Source organism: Ictidomys tridecemlineatus, chromosome 14 (assembly GCF_052094955.1).
Source record: "Ictidomys tridecemlineatus isolate mIctTri1 chromosome 14, mIctTri1.hap1, whole genome shotgun sequence".
Taxonomy (NCBI): Eukaryota; Metazoa; Chordata; class Mammalia; order Rodentia; family Sciuridae; genus Ictidomys; species Ictidomys tridecemlineatus.
The window spans coordinates 1,871,118-1,885,450 of record NC_135490.1 but is presented as its reverse complement, the minus strand read 5'-3'; the positions used below and the strand labels follow the sequence as shown (position 1 = coordinate 1,885,450).

Sequence of the window (14,333 nt, the reverse complement as noted above, 5' to 3'; positions counted from 1 at the left end):
CACTTTAACCAAGTAGCTGCAGTCTTATTTTCTTTCACTTGAAGGATCAGATTGTAATTTAGCTTCAAAGAGAATCATTTTGTGAAAGAACATAGTCAGCGACTTCAGGAAATGAAGTTACTCCCTTTGGCCTTTTAAAATCAGGACTAACAAGGTAGTCTTTGAATGGAGACTGTTCTTCTGGTCCCTAGAATGCATTTCCAGGGTGTGGCCAGGACCCTGTGAGCTGAGCTCTGCACCTGACAGGTGCCATCTCACCCCCTGAGCGGCAGCACTGCCAGGTTCATCCTGGGCACAGAAGGGAGCTGGAGAGCTTTCCCTCAGGGAGACTTTTCGGGGAGACTCCTTTCCCGACATTTACATCTCCCTGGGGCTGCGTCTCCCGAGGCCTTGCCCTCAGGTGAAAGTGCCCAGGCCCGGGGCCTGGAGTGACGGACTGTTCCCAGGTGCTGTCCTCCTCCTGGCTGTCCTTGACAAGGGGATGGGGTCTCTGGGTCACTTGCTGTGGTGGCTGCAGAGCCACTGAGAGCGTCACCAGCCTGGCTGCTCTGCTGTCACTCACAGCCCTCCTTCTCGCCCAGCTCACCTGGACTTGGCCATTATGCAGGGTTTCAGAGTTTGGGGTCTAAGTGGCTTCTTTTGAGAACTCTGTAGGTAAAATGGGATTCTTCAGGGAATGAATGTCAATGCCAGAGAGAGGGTGAGGGCTAACGTGACCAGGTGGCCTTCCAGCCCTCTGAACCTGCCTCTCTGGTGGAACCTGCCCCTTGGCCTCCACTTGGAGCTTACTAGTGACCAAATGGAGTAGCCAGGATATTAAGTCAGTGGCCTAGATCCAGCCAGGTAGCCTTGGTGGCCTTAATCCAGTTCTTTGCTTGTAACATAAAAGTGTGTTATTTTTTATCTTTAATTTGGTAGCTTATGGGAAAGGGAGAGATAAATCTTCACTGTCCTATAGTAATCAGGGTTCTAGAATTTTCCTTTTTGAGGCATAGTTAAGAATAGATTATGGACCAGGCTTATGATTTTAAGGAAATGTGAAATACTGGGTTGTTTTATAATCAGTTCATCAAACATTTAATAGTGTTTCTACTGTCACATTTTAGATTGCCACATTTTAGAAGTCCTAGATGGTTTTCTTAGATATAGAAACTTGAAGGTCAAATCAGTTTGACAGAATGTTGTCCCCAAGCAAAGTGTATGAGTGTCATGTTAGGTGAAAACATGGTGAAGTGGCTTGATGGTCCTTGTCAGCTCTGCACAAATCCCGTGGTTCCCATATTTCCCACGTGGGCTACAAGGGTGGATGGGGAAACCAGGCTGCAGAGTTTTGTCCTTGAAGAACACATGCAGATTTCAACCCCAGGAAAGCTGCCTCAACAACACACACACACAAACCAAGACCTTGACAGAAGCTCGCCTTTTCTTTAATACTCAATGTTGGGAGTGGGTGTCCTGCAGAAATTGGCTTTGCCCACCTGTGGGACACAGCAGGGACACTGAGACATAACTAGGGGTTTTGTTGAAGCAGGTGATGTCTGCATGGCTGACTGTAATGGAGACTTAATAAGTGCAAAGCAGTTTCACTGGAATGATGTCCTCTTTGTGTCAATCTTTTCTTAGCCATATCTTGTGGGCACCCTGGGGTCCCTGCCAATGCTGTCCTAACTGGAGAGCTGTTTACATATGGGGCCACCGTCCAGTACTCCTGCAAAGGGGGCCAGAGTCTCACAGGCAACAGCACCAGAGTTTGCCAAGAAGACAGTCACTGGAGCGGCAGCCTTCCACACTGCTCAGGTGAGGAACTGCAGGCTGCACGCTTGACAGAGAAGCCCTCAGTCTGCAGCTGTCCGCCATGGCATGTTCCATTTCCAGCTAGAGGTGCCGCCCTGTAGACCCTCACCATCCTCTTCACCGTCGTCCCTGGTGCCCTCACATGGACCCAGACCCCCTTCCATTGCCATGGGTCCCCTCACCTCCATCAGCAGCAGCATCTTCACCGTCATCACTGCTGTCCAGTGCGTCAGCAGTCTTCACATGGCAGGGTCCCCACCCCTAGATCATCATCATCACATCTGTCACTGGTCTCACAAAGATGGTCGTCAGTATCGCCACAGGGCCACGGGTCCCCATCACACACATCATCCTCATCTTCACATGGTCTCTGGTCCCCTCACTTTCCGCCTTCTCGGTAGGAGTTCCTGGCTGTCCTTGCTAGGACACTTGCGTACCGAGGCTCAGTGTGTCCGTGTTCGCTCTTTACTTTTTTCCTACACTCCTCTGAATCCTTCCCCATATTTAGTGCCCCAGCAGCAGTGATCACATTGATCCTCTGAAAAACATCATCACCTCATATCTTTATGAATGTTTCTTAAAATGCATTGTCACTCTGTACCTGACTGTAAGACTCGGACCTCTCCTGTGACGTTCTGAGTACCCCAGGCACCTCACCTGCCTCCCCTTTGCTGTCCGTTCTTACCTTTCCAGGGAACGCTAGCTCACTCACCACTAGAAGAATTTGATTTATTCCAAAAGAATGTTATTTGTCCTCCTAACAATATTTTCATAGGCTATTTCCTTGCCCCAGAGACAATGTCTTCCATTTCGAGGGCTGAGATTAAACAGTCCTACAAGATGGCCAGAATGCTATGTAACCATGACTCATGTCCAGCGGGTCTCTAGATCTCAGTGTCTTAGTGTAACGGTGCGTCTCACACGAGCCTCACACAACTGTGCACTGCTGTGTGTTTATGTTCCGCAGGAAGCACTCCTGGATTTTGTGGAGACCCAGGGACGCCAGCCCATGGGTCTCGCCTTGGGGATGAGTTTAAAACGAAGAGTCTCCTGCGCTTCTCCTGTGAGATGGGCCACCAGCTGAGGGGCTCCCCGGAGCGCACCTGCCTGCTCAACGGGTCATGGTCGGGAGTGCAGCCCGTGTGTGAGGGTGAGGAGCTGCAGCTGTGCGGTCCACCTTGAGGCTCCCAACCTTAGCTCATTCCAAACTGGCGAGCAAAAGTCCCTGACAGTCCTAGAGACATAGGATATGCACGGTTAAACCCTCTTCCCCCAAAGTGGCAAGAGCATCAATGAAAATCATGAGTGAGCACCTGGAGATACCCTGCTTGTCCAAGAGATCCCACAGCGCTGGCCCATACTGTAAGACTTCAGAGCACAATGGTGGCTTCTGATCAGATGACAGATAATCTCTGTAGTCAGAGATTACAGAGATTGTGCTCAGGGGCACTCAACCACTGAGCCACATCCCCAGCCCTATTTAGAGGCAGGATCTCACTGAGTTGCTAAGCATCTCACTTTTGCTGAGGCTGGTTTTGAACTCGCAATCCTCCTGCCTCAGCCTCCAGAACTGCTGGGATTACAGGCGTGTGCCCCTGTGCCCGGCTCTCCGTAGGATTTGCTTGTTTTATGGGTGCTGGCAGTGAGGGCGGGGTGAGCAGAGCTTTGCAATAACTGACCAGCTTTCTGCAGGCAGGAAATGCACACTTCCTCATGCATTCTCCTTAAGTTTAGGTCACGTAGACTTTGGTTAGCATCTAGTCTTTAATCATAGGCTTATCAGTGTTCCAAAAGGCCCCATCTCCTGAAGTTGCTCAAAAGTAACTGCGTCATTGGTTCTAGCTGCTTGGGAAACTGCCCGTCTTTTCTCCATGTGAGTTTGATGATGCCTAAGCTGCTTCAGGTAGCAGAGATGTGATAATGATGAAGACAGCCATCACACAGACGTTGTGTTTTATACAGTAAATTTGTGATCACATTCTTTTCTTTCCTTTTTTGTGGATTTCAGAAAATATTTTCCAATTTTAAAAAAACATATTTCTCTTTTAGTGACTCTAAATCTCCTTGCCTCCTTCCCCCTTCCTTCCTTCCTTCCTTCCTTCCCTCTCGACCTCTCTCCCTCTTTCTTTTTCACACTAGTGCTCTACCACTAAGCTACACCCCATTCCTTTTTTTTTTCTTTTTTGGCCCAGGCAAAACTTGTGATTCCTGGCTCAGCCTCCTGAATGGCTGAGATTAGAGGCAGGCTCCCTATACCTGGCTTTCTGTTTTGTTTTACTTTGTTGCAGTTATCAGTGAAAGTATTTCCTGACATCCACAAAAAAGGAAAGAAAAAAATGTAATCAAAAATTTACTATATAAAATACAACATCTGGGGGGGAGTTCTCAGTACAAGGGTGGCACTGTCATCAGAGAATCCATTTATCAGCAATATGTAAGTTAAGTGGAATATTTTTCCACCTGTTATCTCACGGATTTTGACATTGGCCCTCCCTGGGTGACATGGAGGTTTAAGCTCAGATATTAGTAGGAAATAGCAGAGCACAACAAGAAACCATCTGCTCTTTGGTTGATTGGTTACGTTAAGAATTTCATCACAGGGGCTGCAGTTGTGGCTCAGTAATAGAGTGCTTGCCTAGCTCAAGTGAGGCACTGGGTTCCATCCCTATCACCACATGAAAAATTAAATAAACAAAATAAAAGTACTGTGTCCATTACAACTAAAAATATTTTTTTTGAAAAAGGAGAATTTGATCACACGAATCTTCTTTCCCTGACAGACTTCCAATTGGTACCTGTGCACAATACCTACTGGGTGCTAAGTAAAGAGTAAATGTGGAATGAACAGGAGTCTTGAATGACCCAACACCTTGGTCTTTTGCAATATGAAATTTTGATTGACGTCATAGTAATCATAAATCCTTTAAGCTTTCGAGAACCTTAGTTGTAATTTGCTTCTGGAGTGGTCGATATTTCTCAACTCACAGACCAACCAGGAAACTGCTGAGTGATCTGTGTTAGGAAAGACTGTAAGTTCAGACCCAGATCCTTCAGGGAAGAGGGTTGTGATTGATAATCATGTCTGCTGTGGGCTCAGGATCAGAAGCACCACCGGTGTGTGTGCTCTCTATAAGATGCAGCTCAGCCTGGCGTGCAAATGTACTTTTCCAAATTAATAAGAAAGGTAACCTCCTTGAATTGCAGAATAGTGACTTGAGTCCTATGCAAAGTATTCACTGAGTTTTCTTCTATATTTTTAAGAGCAATGTATCTGTTCTCAGAGCTAGCTTTGAAGGTGGAGCAAATAAATATGCAAGTGTAATTTCAAATATGTTGATCATTCCCAGGAAGTCTCAGGGCGCATTCTCGTGTAGTCCAACAAGGGTTGCGGAGGACCTTCTTTGCCGGCCTATTGTGTGTTAGTGTGACAGGGATAAGGAGGACCATGACAGTCATCTGGTAAACAGGCCAACTAAGGCGGCAAAAGCATTGGGTTGAATTTGCCTCCTTGAAATGAGCCTCGGAGGCCTGGCGAGCCTCGGTGGCAGCGGAGGAGCACATGCAGTGAGCACTAGGTGCAGACCTGCCACATTAGGTGAGGTGTCAGTGCCTGGGAGTGGCCGTGAGAAGCCTTGAGAGGTTCGCAGTCTGAAGTCAGTGAAGGCTGTCTGGGGAGCCCATCCTACCACACGGTTTGGGCTAGTCTCTCACGGTCCCCAAGGCACACAGTTTTCCAAGTGAATTGTCCTGGAGATGTGATATGTGACCAAGTTGCCCAGATTTTGAAAAAAAAAAAAAAGCCCGTGTGTGAAGGGGGTGCTTCAGAGATACTAATAGCACAAAAGTAAATTTTTTAAATTATTGTGAATTTTTAAAAATTCACAGTAATTCTATCTAGGTTTAAAAATGTGTTTAATCCCAAAGTAGAGAGACTTTGAATTTTCAGGGCTTTAACTCATGTTTTGATTGGGTTGAAAGCAATGAACTTCAGGAAGGATCAGGTGAACGTGCACGTTTCACATTGGCCCTGCTCTATAGAATGATCCACAGGCATGATCCAAAGTGCACACGCCCTTCCGCAGACACACAGGCAGTTTTGTAACCAACGTGCCGTCCCCTGAACTCTTAGCCCTCGTCCCGACACCTCAGCCAGGGGTCATCCACTTTGTGTGGCTCTTCTGCTCTCCCCACAGCCGTGTCCTGTGGGAATCCCGGCACCCCCACCAATGGCATGATCGTCAGCAGCGACGGTGTCCTCTTCTCCAGCTCCGTCATCTACGCGTGCTGGGAGGGCTACCAGACCTCAGGGCTGACCACGCGGCACTGCACGGCCAACGGCACCTGGACAGGAGCGGCTCCCGACTGCACAAGTTAGTGGCAACCCCTCGAGGTGGGCCCAGGACACCGCTGCCAAGTCCAAGATTCCAAAATGTTCTCTTCAACTTTAAAGTTTATACATAAAAACGGGAACTCTTCCCTGGATATCAAGAGTCTTCCTTAGATACTCTAAGATTGTCATCTGCCCTGTTATTTATCTAGTACCAGTTTCTGTACATGGCCACTTACATTCTGTGCTCTAAAACAGATGCTACAAAGAAAACGGCAAGGCTCTCTCTTAGACCATTTAGTCTACAAAGAAATAAGATGTTTGGTTCTCTGACCACGGCCTGCATTGTGTTCTTGGCTGGCATCGCGTGATTGCCCAACAGGCCTGGTCAGGGACAGCTGAAGACAGCAGCCAGCGTCCACACAGCAGCACCAGTAGAATAGGAATAAGTAACTCAAGCACATGGCCTGCTGACAACGGTAAATCCAGTCATCAGACCGAGGCTAGGTACACTTCCATAATTCACTGCATCATCACTTTGAGTAGCAGCTCAGTGTGTAACTTAAACAGAGACCAGGACTAATTTATGCTAAGATAATTTCATGTATCTCTGGTTCTTCTTGTTACCTGCCTCTAGTTATAAGCTGTGGCGATCCAGGTTCACTGCCCAATGGCATCCAGTTTGGGTCTGATTTCACCTTCAACAAGACGGTGACCTATCAGTGCAATCCAGGGTACCTCATGGAACCTGCCTCGTCAGCCACTATTCAGTGCACCAAGGATGGGGTGTGGAATCAGAGCAAACCTGTCTGCAAAGGTGTGTGCCTCATGTTTTGGTCTTGCTGAGATGTGGAGGTGTCTTGGTAGAATTATGTTTTGTTTTGTTTTGTTTTTTTTAATTTTGCAAGTATGTACGAAGCCATTCTGGGAGCTAGAAATTCTGGAATTCTTGACACCGTGTTTGGGAACACTACGTTTTCACAGTAGGCTACTGCTGGTGTTGCAGATGGGGAACTGTCATCCACAGAGAGGTGTCGTGGGTAGCCTGGGGTCATATATCGGGAATGGAGACAGGAGTGTTCCCATGGTAGTTGTCCTGCCTGGAGAGGACGTGAACATAACTGGGAGCAGAGGGGCAGGTTAGGACACAGGCAGTCTCATGACCGAAAAGAGTAGGCCATGAGGTTTGAGGGTTGGAGGCCAGGAGGGAAGATGCACAGGTACGGAGAAGGCCAGGCTCATACCACTGCTCTCTGGGGGACAGGACAGGCTCACTCCCTTCTGGGTGACCCCAGGCAGCAGGGTGGGGGGGTTTACCTGGGGGCAAGGAAGTAGGAGTGGGGGGGATCACCACGTGGTTAGGCGGTCCCCTCCTGCACCATAGAGGAAGCGCCCTGCCCTCTGCTGGCCCAGGTGGGGTGGAAGGGGACCAGGCGTCCAGCTTGAGAGCTGCAGTGGTCCAGCACAGAGGGAGACAGGAGCAGAGCAAGGCTGTGAGAGCCAGAGCCAGGGCCTGGAGGATTCACAGAGACCCCGAGAACGTGGCTCCTGTCCTCCCCTGGCCCTGCATGGTCCCCAGACCACCCTGCACTTCCCCCATAGAGTCCAGGGTTCTCACCATGGTCCTGTCCCACCTGCACCTCCTAGCACTAAGTGCAGCCGGGGTCAACGTGTGCTGGCACGCAGCCATGTGAGAGTAGTGTGTGTGGGGGGGTGGGGGAGGGTTACCAGTGCAACGGCCTGGCAAGGGGCTTCCTGGGTGCTCCTGCAGACCGTCTTCCTCTTGCTGACACCTGTCACATTCATAGTCAGCACCGTGGTCCACAAGGCCCTTCCAGAACAGACTCCCCACCTTTCTGTCTCTTTCCCCTTGAAGTTTTCTCTGAAGATTCACCCATCACCCTCTGAACCGTGTGGCTCATTCCTGATCCCAACCTGAAGCCTGTCCCACGTACCTGGCCACCAAACCCACACCTGTGGATTCTCAGGAAATACCTGTTGGACCTCTAGAGGAGGGCAGGCAGATCCAAGGCCCCAAGACTGTGCCACAGCCCCAACAAGGGCTAGTCTGTAGGCCTCAGTGAACCTTCACACGTTCGTTCTCAGGGTTCAGCAAATGGGTGAACAGGCTGCACCTTCAGGAAGTTCTATGTTGTCTTTAAATAACTGAAACTTCCAAATGAAAGGAGAAAATCTCACCATCTCTATGTATGAAACCAAAGGTGTTATCCGTGTTCTATGACCAAGTCCTCATTTGATTTGTCCCTGGAAACCAGCCCAAAAAGACACAAATGGGATTAGAAAGTGTCTTCCCCTTTGGCCTGAGCACGTAGGGGGTGCTGTTTGATCCTGTTCCATTCTGCAGCGATCAGGCTTAGACTCACGCTGCTTTTGTACACATGACCTGAACTCACGAAGAAGCACTGGAGAACAGTTGTGTGATCTTATTACTGTCGTCCTCAGTACTTCTCCTATTTGAAAAAGAACATAACCCTACATAGATGTCCTTTGAATTTGGGGAGAACTCAGGCCCGGCCGTGGGCACGGGCACCGAGGCGCTCAGACGTCTCACTTCTTGTTCTTGGATGCAGCGGTCCTGTGCAGCCAGCCTCCGCCGGTGCCGCACGGGAAGGTGGAGGGGACCGACTTCCACTGGGGCTCCAGCATCAGCTACAGCTGCGTGGACGGCTACCAGCTCTCCCACTCGGCCATCCTGTCCTGCGAAGGCCACGGGGTGTGGAAAGGAGAGGTTCCCCAGTGCCTGCGTAAGTTCTGCAGCGACACCAGTTCTGCTTCTCCCAGAGCCGCAGTCACTGCACACACCCTGGGGGCAACCTGAGACCACAGTGATGTGCAGTCGTAGCCAAGTTACCACACGTAGCATCCTACACTGGGGTTGGCCTTGCCGGAGGGCAGGGGCTTTCCTCCAAGATCTAACAGACACTAGTGCAGGTCTAGCTGACCCAGGGTGCCAGGTGACATCTCCTGGTTGCTCTCCACAGCTGTGTTTTGTGGAGACCCTGGCACTCCTGCTGAGGGCCGGCTCAGTGGGAAGAGTTTCACCTACAAGTCCGAAGTCTTCTTCCAGTGCAAATCTCCGTTCCTACTCGTGGGGTCCTCGAGAAGGGTCTGCCAAGCTGACGGCACGTGGAGCGGCATACAGCCCACCTGCATCGGTAAGCAAAGCCCCGGGGCTTGGGGAGGTTTAGGCACAGGACACTGCATTCCCAAACCGGGTCATTGGTGGTTCCAGGGTGCTCCACAGAAGGTGCCGCTCAGAGTAAGTGCTGAGTGGCTGACCACCTGCAGCCCCTCCAGCCTGCACCTAGCCAGCCTCTGCACGCACACCACCCGGTGCTCCAGCCATGGCTGCACCACCCCGCAGGGAAGCCTCCTGCAAGATGGGGCCTTACTGGTCCTTGAACAGCCTCCAGCCAGGCAGACTCACCCCAGGGTTGAGTTGATTTTGATCACCCAGTTTTACTGAGCTATTTTCCTGCAAATTTATAGTAAAAAAAAAAAATAATGGCTTATAATCTTGGTTATTTTCTAAGAAGTCAAATAATATCTACTTAAAAATCAAGACAGTATTAGAAAAATTTCATTGACGCATTCTTTTTCCTAATTCTGTCTATTGTCATTTGATTTAAACTACTGCTACATGGTAGATATTCCTACACCAGAAGTATTTTTTTTCTTTCTTGTTATGGATTAGTTGCTATAGAAAACAAATTTTAGAAAGTTGTTTATTTTTTATTTTTATTTTACTTTTTGTGAGTAGCAAGGAGCACCAGTGTTGCAGCAGGAAGCTTGTGACCACTCCTATCCTACATACTTGGCAAAGGTCACTGCTGGACTACCCTACACTTCCTTTTGGACCATTAAATGGATTTCTGCTTTTGAAATTTTGAAAATTTACTGAAGAAATTTGGAAAAATGTCATGGATGACCAGCTGAGATGACCATTAAATGAACCCTTATCATAATATTAATCAACGATTATCAGTGAAGGAAATTAAACCAGAAAAGGGGAAAGAGCAACTTATTCTTTCATAGTAAGAATATACAGAGCTACTCAAAGTCTGCTAACATCAAAAATTAATATCTAAAGAGGTCTGATGGAGGAAAGTTGCAATTTACTTCCAGTTTCATGACAAACATCTCGCATATTGTCAAACAGTGTTTTATCAACTTTGCAAAATCTCTTAATATCAACGCTGCCATGTTTTAATTGTGTGTTTCAGACCCTGCACACAATGCCTGTCCAGACCCTGGTACTCCACATTTCGGAATACAGAATAGCTCCAGAGGATATGAGGTACTTCATTTTTATTTTGCATGTTTTAGTGGAAATATAAAATTGAGTGGATTCTTAAACACATGTTTGCACTTTTATATCATATTTTGTTCATCTTATATTTTCCCAAATGAAATCCATTCATTGAGGATTTCTGCATGTATTTGAACTGTCAAAATCAGGATGGCCTGAGGGACTTGGTCACTCCTGTAACAATGGCTATGTTAATTTCTATTTGAAAACATGCATAAATTTGTATTTATTTGTCTGTTATGCTCCAAGGGAAGTTCTCAATTACTAATTAATTGCACATCAAAGACTCCACTTGATGGCTGGATAGAATGGGTAGATATTAAATTCTAGAGAGAAAAAAACACAGAAGAAATTACATTCCAGCCCCTTGGTCCAAGCTAATTTGTGATACCTGTTCTCGCCTGAACTTTCCAAACACCACGGCAGATGAGCATCTGAACAGCACTTGTGAATGATCAGTTGGCATTTGATAGAGAGCACATCAACACTGTGGTTAATGTGGAGAAATGCTTAAAATGCAAGCAAGCTTGAAATAAGAAGTTTTCACCATCCTAAGAACCAAGTAGCTCCAGGGCTCTCTGAGGATGTGGCTCTGGAAACCAGCGTTGGGGATCCTGTCCACGGAGATGGGCTGCTCTTCCTCAGCTGCCCCTCCCATCTCCCAGGGGCCCTAGTGTATTGCTCTTGCTCGGGCACACACTGCTAATTCCTGACAGCTCTCTGGCACCCCACAAGGAAGGTTCTCTCAGGTGCCAACAGGTGGAATCTAGTGCATTTTCTGACATTTTGAGGTACGGCCATAAACTTCAGGTCAATGCTTTTTGGTAAATAAACATTCAATAGCTAATATCTAGGAATATTATAAAATACTGTATGTGGGCATTGTTCTCACTGACTAAAAGCAAAAAATGAAATCTTGATTGCCATTGATCACGTGGCTTTCAGACCTGGTGACCTGCAGTGCACAGTGGGTGAGAGCTCATGGTGCCCGTTCATTAGCAGCGTGTAAGGCACGGTTGACTTGCACCTCCTTATGGCCCAGTGAAGTGCAGCAACATGAGCGGAGGGCCGTACCCACAGCAAGACTCGCTGACAACTTAGGGGACAAGACACTGTCTTCAGAGCGAGTGCTGGGTCCCGAGAGACACTTCCTCCCCCAGGGGAACACAGGCTGGTTCTCCAGCACTGGGTGCTGAAACGCGACCCCCACACAGTGAGCCCTTTCAGTTCTGGAGCGTTCCAGGTATACTTTGTTAATTGTGCCAACTAAGGGACCAGCTTCCTCTGCTCAGCCAGACCCGTGCCACAAGTCCCCGAGCTCCCAGGTTGGTGTGTGGCATCCGTCTAGGGTGGTGTGGCCACCCTGCTAAAGTGCCCTGTGAGGAGGCACTGCTCTTGCTTTCTGCCAGGGGAAGACGCTCTCCCTCGCCTTCCAGTTGGTAGGCTGCAGCGTGTTCGCCAGGAGCTCTGACACAGGCCGCTGGGAGGCTCCTCAGTGGAGGCCCCCGAGGAGCGTGACAGGCCCACCTTTGTCACCACGAACCAGAGTTACCATCCAGAGTTTAGACGGCTTTGGAATTTTTCTTTGTAAACTCCTACTTCACTTTTTCCTTGCTAAGAGCGTCAGCCCCACTACTCTTCAATGTACCAACGTCCCCTCACATTTTACATACAATTGTTCCCAAACTTCCAGCGAGGGCTGCGTGGTCTCACGCGGTGGGAGACAGACACAGAGGAATAAGGGACGGGTGTAGGTTCTCAGAGCACATGTCAGGATGTGTGTCTGCATCTTAGGACTCTTGCTTGGCCCATGAGGAGAGACTTGGGGAGTGGCCCTGAGAGCGGAGCTGCTTTCCCGGGCCGCGGTTCCCCCTCCGCCCTGCTTGGTCTTGTGCTTCAGGTGTAAAGGGTCACGGATGATCTCCTGTGCCCTCCACACTTGCCCACAGCTCATTCTTCAGAAAAAAAATATATAAAAGTCACTGATCCCTGAGGATCTTGGATATTCTGAAGCACCAGAAAGATGGTCAGTGGACTCCTTCAGAGCAGGAGGAAGTCGGCACCCAGGAAGAGTTAGCAAAAGTGATTTTCTAATAAATACCAATTGTTTAAAACGTGAGTGGCAGGAAAAAAGAAAAAGAAACTAATAGTTATCACAGTCTAAGAAGCAAGAGCCCTGAAATCAGAGAGAAAGCGTGCTCTCTTTGCCCAAACAGCCTCCTAGCTTTCCGTGGTCTAAGATCTTACTCCACTCGCTGATGGTCTCTGTCCTGAAGGATGTCCTTCCACAGTGGGGGCCCATGCAGCTTCCAACAGCTGCTCAGGGCGGGGCGGAAGCTGGCTGGCTGTATTGTGTGGGCACCTGGGCTTGGCTCTGCGTGGCCTGTTCTCTGCCCCTGACGCCTCCTGTCTCCCTCCAGGTCGGGAGCACGGTGTTTTTCAGGTGCAGGAAGGGGTACCACATTCAAGGCTCCACAACGCGGACCTGCCTTGCCAACCTGACGTGGAGCGGGCTGCAGACAGAGTGCATACGTAAGTGGGCCTCTGCGCCACCGGGCACACCTGTCTGCTGTCTGGGGGGGGCCTGCCCTGAGGAAGCCAGGAGCAGTGTCTGTGTCTGACTGGACAGTTTCCTAGTCCTGAACTGCGTGAGTCTCGCGGTTGGGGACCTGGAGCAGCAGCAAGGCCAGGACCTGGGTGGTGATGCCAGTTCTCAGCCCCAGAAACTCTGGAGGGAGGTGGGCCGGGAGTCTGTGCTTAGCAAGCCTTCCAGTTGACAGTGCCAGGCTGAAGTCAGAAGTCCTGGGACAGGGTGGCACCACACCCCTTTCTCCTCGCTTGTAAGTTGACCTCGTGTTCAGTAGGTCATGTGATATGTCAGAGAGCGGTATAAATGCTTAGGCTGTGCTTTTGTTAGATACGAAGAGTATAAGAATGGATCACTGAATCGCTACTTGAGGACCAAATTTAGTTTTGTGATTTGATCATGAGATTTAGAGACAGTGTTTTGTGGACAAGTAGCGAATCAGCCCTTCATTTCCCCACCATTAATTTAGTGAAATGCTACATCTTATCTGGCTTTAAACATAAAGCATCAGGAGAATGTTATGAAAAACTATTTTTGCTAAAATGTAAGATGTGATTTTCTATGTATTTATCAGAATTATCAGATGAGTGGTTAATTTAAAGTTGTCATCTCTACATCACTATTCAGATATGTGGCTAGCATACGTATGTGTACGTGCATATACACAAGTATGTGCCCATTGAACTGTGCCTCTCTAGGTAAAATGGAACTTGCAAGAATTCATTATCTTAAAAGTTTGAAAGCCTGCTAAAATGTGAGATATTGGCAATACTTGAAGCAATTTCATTTACAGTTTTAAAATTGTAAACTTGTTTTATAATAATCTACCAAGTTTTTAAATCTGAGACATATGGGTAAACTTTATCAAAAGTAAGGCTATTTGAAATATATAATCAGCATTACGTTCCCATCTACTCTTAAATTATATTTGTTAAGAAAATGGGAATCTATATTTTAATTAAGTCTTTAAGTGCACATCAACTCTTTACCACTCACTTCATTGAACAATAAATTTGCTAGTTGCCACCTGACAAGAATCAAGGTATGTTTAGAGTATGTGTCAGGCTGTCTGTGTTAGTTTATAAGACTGGTCATGTAACAGTTTTAACTCTTATTCATCTTACCTGCATATCAGAGTGTCCCGTTTATTCCAAAGCTAGGATCTCTCCTCTGAGTCTCTACATGTAATCATGTGTATATGTCATATGTGAAATCACCCGCCTCACAGCCGCCTCTGATGTGCTTGCTACTTACCTCTTGGGACGCGTGTGTGAGGCGGTCTCTGTGTTCCTAAC

General features: G+C 48.1%; 1 protein-coding gene across 2 annotated transcripts in view; it reads left to right on the top strand.

Moving 5' to 3' along the window:
• Positions 1-14,333, top strand: part of Csmd1 (CUB and Sushi multiple domains 1) — a 1,629,066-nt gene that overhangs the window by 1,597,258 nt on the left and 17,475 nt on the right. For both annotated transcript variants that reach the window (XM_040292009.2, XM_040292008.2), the window contains exons 56-63: positions 1,624-1,797; positions 2,762-2,944; positions 5,988-6,164; positions 6,759-6,938; positions 8,713-8,886; positions 9,124-9,297; positions 10,366-10,439; positions 12,872-12,983. In XM_040292009.2, the coding sequence (XP_040147943.1) occupies positions 1,624-1,797; positions 2,762-2,944; positions 5,988-6,164; positions 6,759-6,938; positions 8,713-8,886; positions 9,124-9,297; positions 10,366-10,439; positions 12,872-12,983 (1,248 nt within the window). The remainder of the gene's footprint in view (positions 1-1,623; positions 1,798-2,761; positions 2,945-5,987; positions 6,165-6,758; positions 6,939-8,712; positions 8,887-9,123; positions 9,298-10,365; positions 10,440-12,871; positions 12,984-14,333) is intronic.